This window comes from Phascolarctos cinereus, unplaced genomic scaffold, assembly GCF_003287225.1.
Source record: "Phascolarctos cinereus isolate Bilbo 61053 unplaced genomic scaffold, phaCin_HiC Scaffold_5;HRSCAF=322, whole genome shotgun sequence".
Lineage (NCBI taxonomy): Eukaryota > Metazoa > Chordata > Mammalia > Diprotodontia > Phascolarctidae > Phascolarctos > Phascolarctos cinereus.
This window is the reverse complement of record NW_027555958.1, coordinates 351,079,286-351,094,538: the sequence shown is the minus strand read 5'-3', so window position 1 is coordinate 351,094,538 and position 15,253 is coordinate 351,079,286. Positions and strand designations below refer to the sequence as shown.

The 15,253-nt window shown below is 36.5% G+C and overlaps 2 protein-coding genes across 2 annotated transcripts in view; both read left to right on the top strand.

The window, feature by feature from the left end:
- The window catches only part of AHCTF1 (AT-hook containing transcription factor 1), a 118,765-nt gene extending 116,275 nt beyond the window's left edge, over positions 1 to 2,490 (top strand). Inside the window, 1 exon segment of the mRNA XM_020982117.2 lies at positions 2,017 to 2,490. Coding sequence (XP_020837776.1) covers positions 2,017 to 2,209 — 193 coding nt within the window. The 3' untranslated portion in view covers positions 2,210 to 2,490.
- A 135-nt stretch (positions 2,491 to 2,625) lies between these two features.
- The window catches only part of LOC110205503 (kinesin-like protein KIF28P), a 59,136-nt gene continuing 46,508 nt past the window's right edge, over positions 2,626 to 15,253 (top strand). The window contains exons 1-3 of the mRNA XM_020982118.2: positions 2,626 to 3,546; positions 8,187 to 8,381; positions 13,378 to 13,581. Of these exons, the coding sequence (XP_020837777.1) occupies positions 3,493 to 3,546; positions 8,187 to 8,381; positions 13,378 to 13,581 (453 nt within the window). The 5' untranslated portion in view covers positions 2,626 to 3,492. The remainder of the gene's footprint in view (positions 3,547 to 8,186; positions 8,382 to 13,377; positions 13,582 to 15,253) is intronic.

Here is a 15,253-nt window from a genome sequence, read left to right as displayed (position 1 = left end):
GTGGAATTTAGAGAAACGTGAGAGTGTTTGTATGAATTGTTCCAGACAAAGTAAGCAGAAGCAGGAGCACAATATACATGATGGCTGTGATAGTGTAAATTAAAATAACACAAAAAGGCAACTGAACTTGAAATAAGAATCCTAAGGTCAGATTCAGAATGTGGTTCGTCATTTACTACATTGGTTAGTTTTGCTTCCCTACTTTCCATTATTATGAGAAAAGTAACAATTTATAACGTAATAGACAAAGATAATGACAAGTTTTAAAAACAAATATTTTTAAAATGAAATGCCTGAAAAGGAGTCTGTAGGTCACAACAGGAAAAGTAAAAGATAACGCCAAAATTACAAACATGAGAGATTAGAGTCACCAATGAAGCTGACAAAAATATTGATGGTTTGCCAACAGTGTAATTTTCGTAGGGGGAGCCCAAGTTTGTGTTGCAAGACACAGAAGGAAAGCAAGTAAAAGAGATCAAGGTGAAAGGAAAATGTACTTACAACAAATTGGCATTCCAGACATATTGAAATAGGCTGGACCTAGATTAGTAAGGTTGATTAATAAGAGATGAAATCCTAGTAGGAGGTAGAAGGAGGAAGGGATTGGCACTTCATGCAGTAATTGAGGATTACAGGTTATTATTTAAATTGTATGAAGACAGAATTAGTAGAATATAGAATCCTGCGGTTTCAATATTGTTATGATGGTTACATCCCTAGGCTAGATTTTCAAAGATGAATGGAAGTGGTGTTGCCATTCTGTTGGAATCCCAAATTCTCTTTTACAAACTACATCACTCTTGTGTACAGATCTGTGGCCATAAAGTGTTCTTCCTGACCCTGTTTCCATATTCATCTGTTATTCATCATATAGTGTTATTCATCATTATTTAGAGTCTACTTCATAGTGCCGGGTTTTAAAGTTTTGTCTAAGTATTTTTCTTATTTCTTTCATTATCCATTAAGCCTTCTTAATCCTTTTAGCGTGATTCTAGTCAAATGCCACATTCTTTTATGCTGTTTTATGTTTATGCATGTTTTTATGCTGTTTTTAATCCCTACATGGGAACCCCTCGTTAATCTTAAAATCATGGCTGCAAACATCCATTTAAAACTATGCCATCAACAAAGTGAACTGTTCAGTTTTCTTTTTTTGTTTGTTTCTTTGATCAGTGTCTTCTGCTTCTATGTATGTAATGACTGAATTTTTAAAGCATTTCAGTAGACTTTCTAATAGTAAATACCTAGCATTTATATTACTACTTCAAGGTTTGCAAAGCACTTTATATGCCGTTTCATTTGATCCTCACAACAGTCCTGAGGGTAGGTACCATTATGATCCCCAATTTACAAATGAGGTAACAGGCAGAGAGTAGTTAAGTGAGTAACCGAGGGTCATACAGCCGGTATCTGAGACAGGAATTTAACTTAGGTTTTTTTGACTCCAATTGTAGTACCTGCTATGCCACCTACCTGCCTTCTTGTCATATCCCTGTATTATGCTTCAAGAGCATGTATGCCACTTGCCATGTGGCCATATCTCCATATTGATGCCTCTGGAGGCCTCCAACAGATTTTTCCCTTCTTCCTTAGTGCCATTTCTAAGATGTTTACTTTGTCATCTCCATATTTCTAATACATAGATTTATACATATGGAAAATATTCAAATGGCATGTATCTATTTGTAAATAAAATAGAACATGCAAAGTAATTGAGCAGAAATTTTGTTCCCATTAGACATTTGTTAGGCCTGTTCTAAGAAAGCCCTCTCAGCTCTGGACTAGTATTGCTAATTGCTTATAGATTGCAAAATCAGAAAGGTATTGATCAAGTCTTTGCTTGTATGGTAGTATTAATTAATAAAAATTAAGGAAACAAAAGGTAAATTCAGTAATGATCAGTATGTTAAAATTCCAGAATTTCTTTTTTTTTGTTTGTTTTTGTTCTCCCACGCAACAATTCTATTTGATAAGATATTTCACCTTAATATATTTTTCTCCGCTTCTTCTTCCCAGAACCACAGAAAAAGAAGGTTCTTGGTCACCTCCCCCTGTGGAAATCAAGCTGATTTCTCCCTTGGCAACCCCAGTTGATGCACCCAAGAGCAAACCAAGAAGGACTACAGAAACAACAGAAAAAACTCTTGGAAGAAGCAAAAGGAAACTGTCTTCCTTTCCAAAGCAAGTTTTACGCAGGAAGATGCTATAATTTTTTTTTCAAGTTTTTAATGTACACCCCACCCCAGTTTGTAAAGTCATCAGAATTGTGTGGATTATTAAAAATCATCTAATTTGGAAAAGAATAATTTATATAAATTATTGTAAATTTTCATAAATAAATGGTCTTCAATAAGTAAAGTAACTCCATATGGAGTGTGATTCCTTCAGTCACATACAGTTTTTTCTATTTTATATTAAGACTTCATACATTTATATAATATGTAAATACAGCTTATTATTGGAATGTTAAATAAACTGTATACTTAACAATATGTTGTCACATTTTTGAGAGAAGTTGAATGTGTGTTACTGGTATAATTTTGTAGATATAATACTTGCTCTTTTTTTTTTACAACTCATTAATTTGTGAATATAAATTTCTTTTAAATGAGTATGATTGAACTATTGGTTTAGTTTAGGGCAGTTGATCCTCTCAATAAGGATGAGACTGAGAAGCTATTGCATTAAGCAGTTATAAGGTCATTAGTAAATTATTTATACCTTTTGATTTTGAGGTATGAACAGTATTGAAGGAGTGCCTTTTATTATTTAACATACTCAAATCCCCAAGTAATACAGTAGTTATCATATGCAGTGGCATATCTAGTTTAATATACTTAGACTTTGTGTTTTCAAATGATTAAATCATTCCGGGCCTGGTTATCCTTATTGAACTGGCTAGTTCATTGATCACTAGCATTTCCACAAGAACACATGGGAAAGGGTAGGGGAGGAGGTTTGAAATAATTTTCCCCAACTTTACAATTACAATTCATTAAACAGTGTACTTTATGCCTAGCATTGTGCTAAATATTTTGAGAAATGCAAATATTTGTTTCACTGCCCTTGTACTCAGGGAGCTTATATCATCTATATTGTTGCAGAGCTGCAGAGACATAGTATTTTTAGCCCTTTGTTCAGGAGCAGTAGAATAGTGCTGATGGACACAGTAGAAGAGGCTAGAAAATGTTAACTCAGTTCACTGAGAGAGTACAGGTAATGAAGTACTTAAAAAAAAAAAACCTTTTGTCTCTGGAATGTATCTGAGCAAAGTTTAATTGGTGGTGACCCAGAATTCATGAATAAACTAGAGTTATAGAAGATTGCCTATAAATAATTTATAACCCATAATTGATAGTTTATAATGACTCCATTAAAAATTAATCATTTAGAAAGTTGGCAGACAACTCAGTACCAGGTTGGCTCATTGTAAGTTAGGAGCGTTTTTCTTAATTGTGTCTTTCTCCCAAATACCATAAAAAGATAATTGAAATGGCAAGCATGGACAGCGTAAAAGTTGCAGTTCGAGTTCGGCCTTTCAATCAGGTGAGTACTTTGTGCCCATCAAAAATTCCACGCTGATTTTGACTTAATGGTAGCAGGAATCAACTTCAACTTTAAGCAGTTTTTTTGGATGGCTTAGACTTGTTTATACACATTATCTGAGTAACTTCTTCCAGAAGCATTCATTTAGCCTTAATGTCAAGTAAAACTTGCTAACAATTAGAATTGTTGAAAAATAAGTTGGGCTACTTACAGGAAGGTGGATTCCTTAAACTTGGAGGTCTTCAGGAAGAGGCTGAGTGACCATTTATCAGGAATCATGATGGGGATTTATTTTCTGGTATGAGTTAAACCAGATGACCATTGAGGTCCCTTTTACCGTTCCAGTTTTGTGATTCTGTAATTTATTTAAACACAAGTATATTCATTAGAAAAAGTAACACAGTAGAAAGTAATCTAATGTCAGTCTGTTGACTGACTGATAGAAGAAATATTTCAAGACACTCTTTCCCATATGTTAAAGTGGGATTTCTAAAACAAAATTGTGGAGTGAAAATTTTTGTTTCCATGGCTTTTTTTTTAGGCCAGAAGTGGATCATGCATGATCAAATTAACCAACTTTATGCTCTTAATAAATCATAAAAACTTGACATGCCTTGCAAAAAATTTTAAAAGACTGTCCTTAGAAAATGTTGATTTGATTTGAGAGTTTGCAACATTTCCAACTTGGGGCTAGAATACTTATTTGAGTAAAATATATTAGTAAGTACTTTGAAAGTAAAAGTTGTTAAACCTTTTTTCATAAAGCTACATTTTGTTTTACTGGTTTCTCAGTAATTATATGATACCTTGTCACTTTGACATACTATTGTAAAGAACTTTTGAACTGATTATGAGGAGAAAGGATATCATTTTTTGGAGTTAAGAATGGTCATTATAATTTCACATTCAATTTGTTATTTTTACATTGTTGCAGTCATTTCTGGCATGTGTGCATGCATTTGAATTGTGCTTCCCTCTCTCCCCTTTTGTCATAAGAGAGCCCCTCTGAGATGTGGAAAAGTATGTATTGGGAAATGTAACAACATTTTAAGAAAAAAATCTAGGAAGAGGTTAACCCTGAAGAGGTCAAACAGCTGAACCATAGATTTTAAAGAGCTAAACCAAGAAATTACCTAGTTAAATTCCTCTGTGACTCATTTTGCGTAACTATTAAATGCACTGGACTTTGAATCTGGGAGATGTGCGCTTGGAACCTCCCTCAAGCAGTTAATGTCTGTGTGACTTTGATTAAGGTCCTTGGTCTATCAGCCTCTTGGGGATGATAGCCCATTGCATTGGGTTGTTATGAAAATCAAATGTTAAGATGGTAATAATTCATAATTATGTAACACCAAAATCTGCAAAGCACCTCACATTTATCTTATTTGATCCTCAGGACAACCCTGTGGACCAAGTGCTAATGTGCATATTTTGTGGGAAAAGGAAACTGAGGCACAGAGACATTGGGTGACCTGCACAAGGTCAGAAGGGTGTTTGGGGCAGAATTCAAACCTAGATTGATCTTCCTTTACTCCCAAATTCAGTAAACTGTCCACTATACCTGCTGCATTATGTAAAGTGCTTTGGAAACCTCTTTTTATCTGTTTGAATTAGTGACATCATCTTTGCAGGTAGGTCTGGGTGAGGAACTTTCCTCTACCAGTTCATTTTCACAGCTTATATAGAGTTGCCTACAGCATTGAGAGGCTATGATTTGTCAAGGATCACACAGCCAGTATGTATCAGAGACAAGATTGAAACTTGTTTGTCTTCACAGAGGCCAGCTCTATATCATTCTACCTCCTTTACAAACCTTAAAATGCTAATTTTGATCAGCATTGATTATTAATCAGTAAACATTTATTAAGTACCTACTATGTTCTAGGCACTGTTAAGCACTGAGGATACAAAAAGAAGCAAAAGATAGTCCCTGCCTTAAATGATTGTTATTTTAAGAATCTGGCTAAGTACAGTATCAAATCACAGGCTGATGATTATCAGCTTTGCTTTTGCTAATTGAAGAGTCATTCAGCCCCTCCACACTCAAAAAAGTGGCACTGAAAAGCTCTTGTAATTGAAGGTAATCTTGCATTGTAATAAATCTTAGGTAAATGGAGTGGATGGTCAAGCAACAAATGTTAAGACATTTAGTGTTCTACCTCAATGGCTTCTCCCTCCCCCTTTCTTTTTTGATAGGTACAAGAAGGAAGTTGATTAGGAGAAAGGTTGATTGAAGTTATATTGGTTAAGCAGTCAAACTGCACAAGCTTTTGCCCTGCTATGTACAGTCTTATTCCTTTGTACATATTGATTCTCTTAATATTCTATTTAAGAGGAAGAAGTCTGGGAACTAGTGTCATGGGCCTGAGAATGAGACGAGGTGAAAGCTCATCAATTAGAGCCCAAGGACAGGGGTGGGCCCTTCATTTTCATACAGAGAAGAAAGCTCTAAGGTGGCAAGACATTGATGACCAGAAAAGTGGTGGGCTTAAAACTGAACAAGACAAGGTAAAAGCTAAAAGCTCACCAGTCAGAGCCCAGTGGGATCTGACTTACTATGTCAGATAAGAATAGCTGCCATTCTTAACAAAGGAATATTATGTTTTAAAAAATGGTGGTTAAAACTGATTAAGAGAATTATAGATAAAGGAATAGACTGTGGTAAAGACTGATAAACTTGCGTAGTTTGCCCTACCAATATAATTTCAATCCATCCAGCTCCTAAACATCTTCCTTCTTGTGCCTATCAAAAAATATTTAGAGGGGCAGCTAGGTGATGCAGTGGATAGAGTACTGGCCCTGAAGTTAGGAGGACCCGAGTTCAAATTCAGCCTCAGACACATAACACTAGCTGTGTGACCTTTCGCAAGTCACTTAACCCCATTGCCTAACCAAAAAGAAAGAGAAGGAGGAAGTGGGAGAAGGCATTGAGTCAATGTGAGGAAGTCACAATCTCTCTGAAGTTCAGTTTCCTCATCTGTAAGATGGGGGCACAATTTTGTACATATATAAATAATCTATGCAGTGTTAAAGCACTATATAACTTGGCAATTAATGTTTATGTTTGACCCTCTTACACTATTTAACATTTTCAACAAATGTCTTATTTATAGTTGCACCACCCAGAATGTGACAGATCTGAGAAGCTACACAGGCATAGTTAGTATTTAGATGGGAGACCTCTTGTGGATACAGGGTGTTAATAGACTTCGGGGGGACCTTATAACTGTCTAATGTTGTTTTGTGGAAGAGGAATGATACTCGTCCTCTCTAACCTCAAAGGGAAAAACTAAAATTGATGGGAAGTTGCAGAGAGGCAAATTTAAGCTTGGGATCAGGAAAGACGTCTTAAAGGCATTCAGAAATAAAACAGACTGCCTCAAGAGGTAGTGGAAAGCTCTTAGGAGACTTATGCTAAAACTGAATGGCCACTTGTGACAGGTTATAGTGGGGATTCCTTTGGGGTACGGGAATGGAAAGAATGGTGTCCTTCCCACTCTAAATTTTATGATTTTTTTTCCTTGAGTAAAGGCATAGAAAGCATGCTTATCAAGATCGCAGATTACAGAAAGTTAACTGGAATAGCTAATGCATTGGATGACGGAGCCGTGGTCCAAAAAGATCTTGACACAGGGCAGGCATAAAATGTAATAGAGACAAGAGGGTGTCTGTGCATGATTAGATTACTGTTTTTCTGAAAATGATCTGGTGGTGTTAGTGAACTGAAAGTTCAACGCATCAATAATTTGATATCGCAGTCAACAAACCTAATGTGATCTTGATCTGATAGACATGGGCTACAAGTATAGAAAATTGATAATCCTATACTCTCCTTTGGTCAGACCACAATTGGAATATATTCATTTCTGGATACAACATTAAGGAAGGACTTTGGTAAACAAGTATTCAGAGAAGAACAACTAGGATGAAGTCTGAGATTATACTATGTGAGGATGGGTTGAAGGAATGAAGGATGTTTAGCCCAAATGAGAAATCATGGGAGTTTAGGAGAGCAGCATGATAGCTGTGTTCAAGTATGAAGGGCAGTCATATAGAAGAGATAATGGACACTTTTTGGACCCAGAGTGCTGAACTAAACATGGGTGGAAAGAGCAGAGGCAAATTTTGAGGTAAAAGAAAAACATCCAGATAAATGGAGCTATCCAAATGGTCTTAGGAAATGTTTTGTTTCCCTCTACTAGGGGCCTTAAAATCTGCATCATCACCTTTCAGGCATTTTATACAAAGAATTCTTAATCCAGTTGAACTAGATTTTCTTGATCCCTTCCAATTCTGAAATTGTGATTTTGTCCTTGAACAGCAATAGAAAACTAAAGAGGCCCCAATATCTATATCCCTAATTTGGGTGGGTGGTAGGACAAGTGAGTCACTTGTCTAAGAATTTACAAAACAAGACAAAACCTTTCTAAGACTCTGAGACAGCACAAAAATACTCACCTTCTCTAACAACAAAGAAGAATGCATCTTCAGAAAAACAAGCTTATTGTTCAGTAACTGGAACTTATGACTTGATTTCAGGTATATTACATTATTAGCTACAAATAAATGCAAATTAAATTTAATTAGGTAATAAAAAGCCATCTGTAATTATTTTAAGACTGTTTCTGGTTTGCTTTTAGCAAGAGAAGAATTCAGGAAGCAGATGTGTGATTTCAATGCAATCTGGGACCACCACTGCTATACAAGACCCCAAGAACCCAGAACATATAAAAATGTTTACTTTTGATTTGGCATATTGGTCTCATAGTGGTTTTCAAAGGGACAACGATGGTGTACTTATTTCAACTGGTTCTAACAGTAAATTTGCAGGCCAGGTAAATTGTTTTAAAATGAAATTTCATTTGTGGTGTTTTTTTTAACATCTACAGAATGTTGATATAAGATAAAAAGAGATTTTGACAATTTTACCAATACATATTGATAATTTTAGATATGGTAAGACTATATATTTACTGCATCCAAATAAATGGTAACTTTCAAAGTAGTTGCCTTGAGAGTATAAATCGTTATTCCTGTAATATTGCTATGGTTCTACATATTTTTGGAATGTCTGTAATTACATCCAAAATCTACTTGTGGAAAGTGCTGTTCCAAGCACTAGAGAAGATGAAAACAACAAAAGATGTTGCCCCTCTTTCACAGACCTTTTAGCAATATATATTTTAAAATTTCTTCAATGGTATCAAGTCATCATCGTTTGAAGATTGATTTGATTTTTCAAAACATACAAAATTTACTTGTGGTTCAGTGTGGTGAAAAAGATGGATTTGGATCAAACAGGATAATACCATTTGTGGTTTAAAAAAAAAAGAGGGAATGGCTAGAAAGTAATGAAATTTATTTCCTTGTATAATGCCTAACTTGACTCCAAAAGCAATTTCAAAAGAGGTATGTTGGATTAAGTGAGGTTCATTACTTCCCTACCTCACTTCTTCCTCCCACTTCCCTCAGCAGAATATAAATTCTTTGAGGGCAAGAGGCCTAGGATCACATACCCCAGGTCCATTTCTGCCTGGGCTGTTCAGGCCTTTGCTTCTTTCAACCACCCTGGATACTAGTATAGAGTCTTGGAGGGTACTGGAAAGGATATTCATATCTGAGCTCCCCACTTCTACCAGCTGGGAAGTAGTCAAGGCAGAAAGCCTTCAACGCTTAAGCCATAGGGGTCCTTCCTTGGAAAATTGCTTAGCCAGAAGCCTCAAGCTTGAGTGGTGGGGGAGGAGAAAGATTAGGGAAAGAAATCTTTGCTCCATGAGTGCAGGTTGGCAAGATCTTCCACATCCCCTAAATAAGAGTAGGTAGGCATGGAGTTCTCAACTTATGTGAATGCTTTGCCTTTTTTTTTTTTTGGACATCATCTCTTCTGACCTCAATGTCTTTTTGTAGGCTTTTTTTTTCACTGATAGTTTTTTGACTCATAGGCTTTGGGCTGTATATAAGCTCCTGGCAAAAATACTTTTTCACTTCATCACAGTAGCTAGCCAGTTTGCCTCATTCTCTTCCTCCTTGGCCAGGTGGTGTTTCTATTCCAGATTCACGAGAGCCTGATGTCACCTTTGGCTTCTTTCTCTGGGCCTTTTACTTTCCCATTACTTTCTCTATGTCCTTATCTTCCTGCTCTGAATCATCCTCATCTCTGTAATCCTCATTTTCTCCATCATACTCCTCTTCTAAATCATCCTTGTTTCCTGTGTTCATATCCTTTGTGGGACACGCAGTCTAGAGACTTGGAGACTTGGTAAAGTCTATGCACACTTAGATGGACAACAAATTGAGTAAAGGAAATAAGGAAGGACAATCAGGTAAAGCATTTATTAAGCCTGTTCTTTTTGTTCTGTAAAATTTTGATTCAATCCAAAGGCTGCACTTAAGGATTTAGAAGGCCACAGGTTCCCTACCCCTGGCCCTAGGCATTTCATGAAATGATGATCCCAGGCAGAAACTCACTGCGCAGGAAAACCAAGAGAGCAGAGTTGTAAAAATTAGAAGGAGAAAAAAGTGTAGAAAGTCTATAGTATCACAAATTATAGAGAAGTCAGAATGATCCTTCAGATTTAAGAGACTCTTAGGAATCTTATCAAGAGCAGTTTTAAAAAGTAAATCTAGGTCTACTACTTCTTGATTCTTTGAGAGAAGGTTGTAGAAAAAGGAGTAAGAGAAAAGAGTGGCTTGCAGGGGTTTGCATTTCTGCAGAAGGACAAAGATTGAATTTGAGGATAAATGAAGAGAATAACCTAAGTTGAAAGAGAAGGGCTCCATCTGAAGTTCTCCACCTGAAGAAAGAAAAGGATTAAGGCAGAGGGACCTGAAGAGAATTCAAGAAGGTAGTTGGCAATATAAGAAAATAAATGAATAAATTGGTAAATTAAATAGTGAAAGAAGTATGAGATTAGTTAGAAAAGGGGCTGTAAAGTTGTTACGGAAACAGAAAAGCAAGTTGGAGAGTTCAAGTTTTTAAGAGGTGATAAAAGTCTGTTAAAAGACTTAATTGAGGTGCTTGGAAGGTGAAATATAAGCACTCCTAAATCATTTTAAAAGCAAGGCCAAGATTCCTATTCATTATAGAAAAGGAAAATTTTGCAATGCCTTATGTTGAGTATTGTTTGTATTTCTGCCACACCCAAGTAACTGCTATCTACATTTTGGTTATAAGCTGATCTACCTCCCCAAAGAGAAGGTGAAGTGACATTTTTCCACACTCCCCATTAACAGGGACAATGAAGTATTTTTTAAAAAAACAGATTTGGGGTGGGAGGGAGGATTTGAAGAGACAGAACCTTGACCCTTGTCAAAAGGTTAGATAGTGGAAGAATGTCTCACAGCAGAGAATAAGGAGAAAAGGGCAGTGATCCTTAGAGCTTAAAAAAGAAAAACACAAAAATCAAATTTGAAACTTTTCGTGAAGAAGGAGCTAGATCCTCTGAGGAGGAAACAGTGGTATAGCCTCCAAATGATAAAGTGAATCCATAGAAGTTCTTACCCAGTAGGAGTGAAAAAGAAGAGGAGGAAAAGGAATAAGTGGTGATGATTACCTATACAGAAGTACTGAGGGAGCTCTTTGACAACCTAATAACAATAGAGATGTCTGTTGTCTTCCCAGGATACTTGTGGTATGTTATGATTTCCCAAGTCTTGGCAAAACAGATGACTACTGTTGGCTTCTGGTGATTCACATGGGCACAAATGATATTTCTAGAAGGAACCTAGAAAGTGTTACCAAAGCTGCAAAGTTTAGGCAATAAACTGAAGACCACAGGGGCATAGGTTGTGTTTTCCTCAGTGCCATCAGTTGAATGCAAGGAATGCATGAAACTTACCAAGCAAGTTAGATTCTTTAAAGATGTGTAGGGAAGATAGATAGGAGCAAATGTAGGTAAGAGAATGAATATTAGTGTGGCACAGTCTTATGAAGATGTCAGAAATGTCACATAATGAGCTAAAGTTGATGAGGAAAGCTGACAATGAAAAGATAGTCCTTTTTTTTTCTATGTTGGAGGAAAGAGAAGGATTAAAGAAGGGAGAGGACTATTTCTCAGAAAGAATGGTATTGATAAGTAAAAACATAGAGAAGGCAATATTGTTTAATTCTCACCTTACTTATGTTTTCTCTGCCAAGGAGAATTACTTTGCACTAGAAAAGAGAAAACAAAAATGACTAACGGAGAGTTAACATGCACAATAAATAAGGAAAATCGTGAGAGGAGCACCCAATTTCCCTTGATGAATTCAATGCACCAGACACAAGATAAACCACATCTTTGAGTACTGAAAGAACTGGCAGGTGCAATTTCTGCTCCTGGGGAAATTCTAGAATGGATCACTTTTTTCAAAGAATGCTGTGATACAAAGAGCCAGCATGACATCATCAAGAAAAGGTCATGCCAAAATATCCTTTTCCCTTTTTTTTGACAAGGTTACCAAAGTTCAAAGAAATATTGTAGGTATAGTTAATCTAAATTTTAGCAACCCATTTGAGAAAATATATAATTTTCTTGTGGAAAAAATACAGACTGTGTGATAATATACTAAGTAGATAGATTCAGAACTGGTCAAATGGTTAAACTGAGAGTAATTGGTTGGTTAATGTTTCCATTTTAGCCTGGCAGGAGTTCTCCAGTTGAATGGCTCACAGATCTGTGACAGCCCCAATGATGGTTAATATTTTTAACAGTGCCTTGGAAAAAGGTATAGATAACATGTATCAAATTTTCTACTGACAGAAATCTGGGAAGTCAATCTATCCCACTGAGTGACATAATTTGAAAAGATTATGAAGATGAAATTCATCAGGGGTAAATGTAAAGTCTTAAACTTGGGCTGAAAAAAATAATTGTTGCAAGTACAGGGTGGCTACATGGCCAGATGACAATTAGTCTGAAAAGACATGGTAATTTTACCAGCCCTGAAGTCAGGAGGATCTGAGTTCAAAGTTGACCCCAGATGCTTACTAGCTGTGTGACCCTGGGCAAGTCACTTAAAATGTTTTGCTTCAATTTCCTCATCTGTAAAATGATCTAGAGAAGGAAATGGCAAACCACTCCAGTATCTCTGTCAAGAAAACCCCAAACGGAGTCAGGGAGAGTAGGATGTGACTGATTGATACAACAGTGGCTGGTGGGTCTCTGAGGCAGAATTCAAATTCAGGTATTCTTGATTCCAGATTCAGCACTCTATCCAGCTTCCCAGAAGAGAACATTCTAACTTCTTTGTTTAGCGCATAAAGCCCTTCACAGCCTGGCTCCAGGCTGCTTCTCCACTCTTATATATTATCCCCTTTATGCACTCTTTGTTTCAGCCAAACTACTGGCGGCCTCTCACTCCTGATATTCTCTCTTGGGTCTGTGCATTTACACTCCATCCCCGCTTCTGCAGCTCCGAATCCCTGGATGCCTTCAAAGCTTGGCTTGTGCTGTCTCCTTACATCATATATTTCCCAATCTGCGCCCCGCCCAGGTTGCAAATGCCCCCCCCCCCGAAATTATTTCGTATATACTTTGTATTTACAAAAATCATTTACAAAGTATATTCAAAGGAGCAAACGAGATAATATATGCAGAGCACTTTGTAAACCTTAAAGTATTATATAAATGCTAGCTATTATTATTTTCCTATGTAAAAATTATTTAGATATTGTTGTTTTATATATCATCGTTTTGCCTAACAGTATCATGTCCTTGGAAGCAGGAACCATTTGTATTTTTCTTTGTATTCCCATCACCTAGCACCATGCCCAGTACCTGATAGGTTCTTATTAATGCTTTTTGTCATTCTCCATTTGCTAAGTTCTCCCGCCTGTGATCTTTGTAACAGAAAGATGTTTTTCGTGGCCTTGGCCAAGGAGTTCTGGACAGTGCTTGGCAGGGTTACAATGCCACCCTCCTGGCCTATGGTCAGACTGGCTCTGGGAAAAGCTACTCCATGATTGGTTACCGTGCAGACAAGGGCATAATCCCAAATGTGTGTGAAGAACTTTTCAAAGCCATTGAAAACAAAGAGAAAAACCAGCAGTATCAGGTAAGATTTATTCTGCCAGTGTCAGCAGTTCTAGGTTTCTGGTTCAGTGGAATTTTATTTTATGTGAAAATCTCCCAAATGATAAATGATGACCATTTTTGTGTTTCAGGTAAAAACAATTTTACATGTCAACTAGACCAACTATTTAAGTATGACAGTAAATCAAATTGTTAAGCACAAAGTTGATTTTTTTGTCTCTGCATGCAAACCATTAGAAGTTATAAAAAGTGATTTTGCACAGAACCAACCATTTTCAGTAATCACCAGAAATCTATTACATCCTATTTTTCTACATTTTTTCAGTTACTTAATTTTATTATTTTTGTAAGACTTGTCTGAAAAGGCACACATTGGGCTTCCCAATTATTATTATAGTTTTGCTCTCTTATTTCTCCTTGTCATTCAGTGTGCTTTTTCTACAATACTTTGATGCCTTGCCATGTAGTGAATATATATAAAGTATTGATATTATTTTGTTATCTATCTAAGTATAATGTAGTTTCCCTCTTTCACTGTTGTCTATTTTTGCTTTTGCCTTGTTGTCATGATTGCTACCCTTGTCTTTTGAAGTCACTAAAAACATAATAAATTTTGTACAGCCCTTCATTTTAACTCTGTAAATCTTGGTTTCAAGTGTGCTTCTTGTAAATGATATTTCTTTTTTAATTCTTTTTTCCAATCTATTCTGATTCCCCTCCACCCTTGGGTAAAATTCATTCAATTCATTGTTATACGTGTTCATAGGATCACAGCTGGAAGGGTCTTTTGAGGCCATCAAATCTAACCCTTCATTTTACAGATTACAAAGGGGCTAAGTAGCCCCAGGGTCACATAGCTAGTAGGTGTCTGAGGTGGGATTCAAAACCAGTTCTTCCTGACTATAAGTCCAGTGTACCATCCACCATACTCAGGCCTTTATTTTACAGATGAGGAAAGTGAGGACCAGAAAAGTCAAGTGACTTCCCCAAGATTACAGTGCTAGTCGTTGGCAAAGTAAAGATTATTTTTCTTTTTTATCCAAAGCACAGCAATCCAATTTCTCACTATAACTAGTATGCATGACTATAAAGTATAAGGCTTGATTTTAGACCCTGCTATAAATGGATGTTTGGTGATATTTTGAAAACAGAAATCAACTGACCAATACAATCAGCTATTTCTACTTCTCCCTCGCAGCAACCAGGATTGAGGTTGGTGATGAGACTAAGAAATGCAGGTTTTTCTCCTTCAAATTTAACCATTCAAATCAGAGTTCATATTTCCCCTGTGGAATGTAAAAGAAAGATAAGTCATCCATCAGTGAGCTGTGGGAGAAACTGTGTGGTAAGCAGAAATTCAAGTCAAAAGAACTGGATTAATGTCCCAGCTCTCCTACTTTTATTTTTTGAGCAAGACACTTGATCTCTCTGTGTCCCATTTTCTTCACAGTTTGTAAAGTAAGACAAGATGATTGCTGAATTAGTCAGCTTGTTTAAAGACCTACAGCAAGATGACTTGGTTTAATCTGAGGATGGTGTCCATTGCCTCCATTTCACATTTATTCTGAAATGATTAACTGTATCTCAAAGATAACTTTAGAGAGAATCATTCAAAACAACGTTTACTTTCGGGGCAGCTAGGTGGCGCAGTGCATAGAGAACCCGCCCAATTCAGGAGGACCTGAGTTCAAATT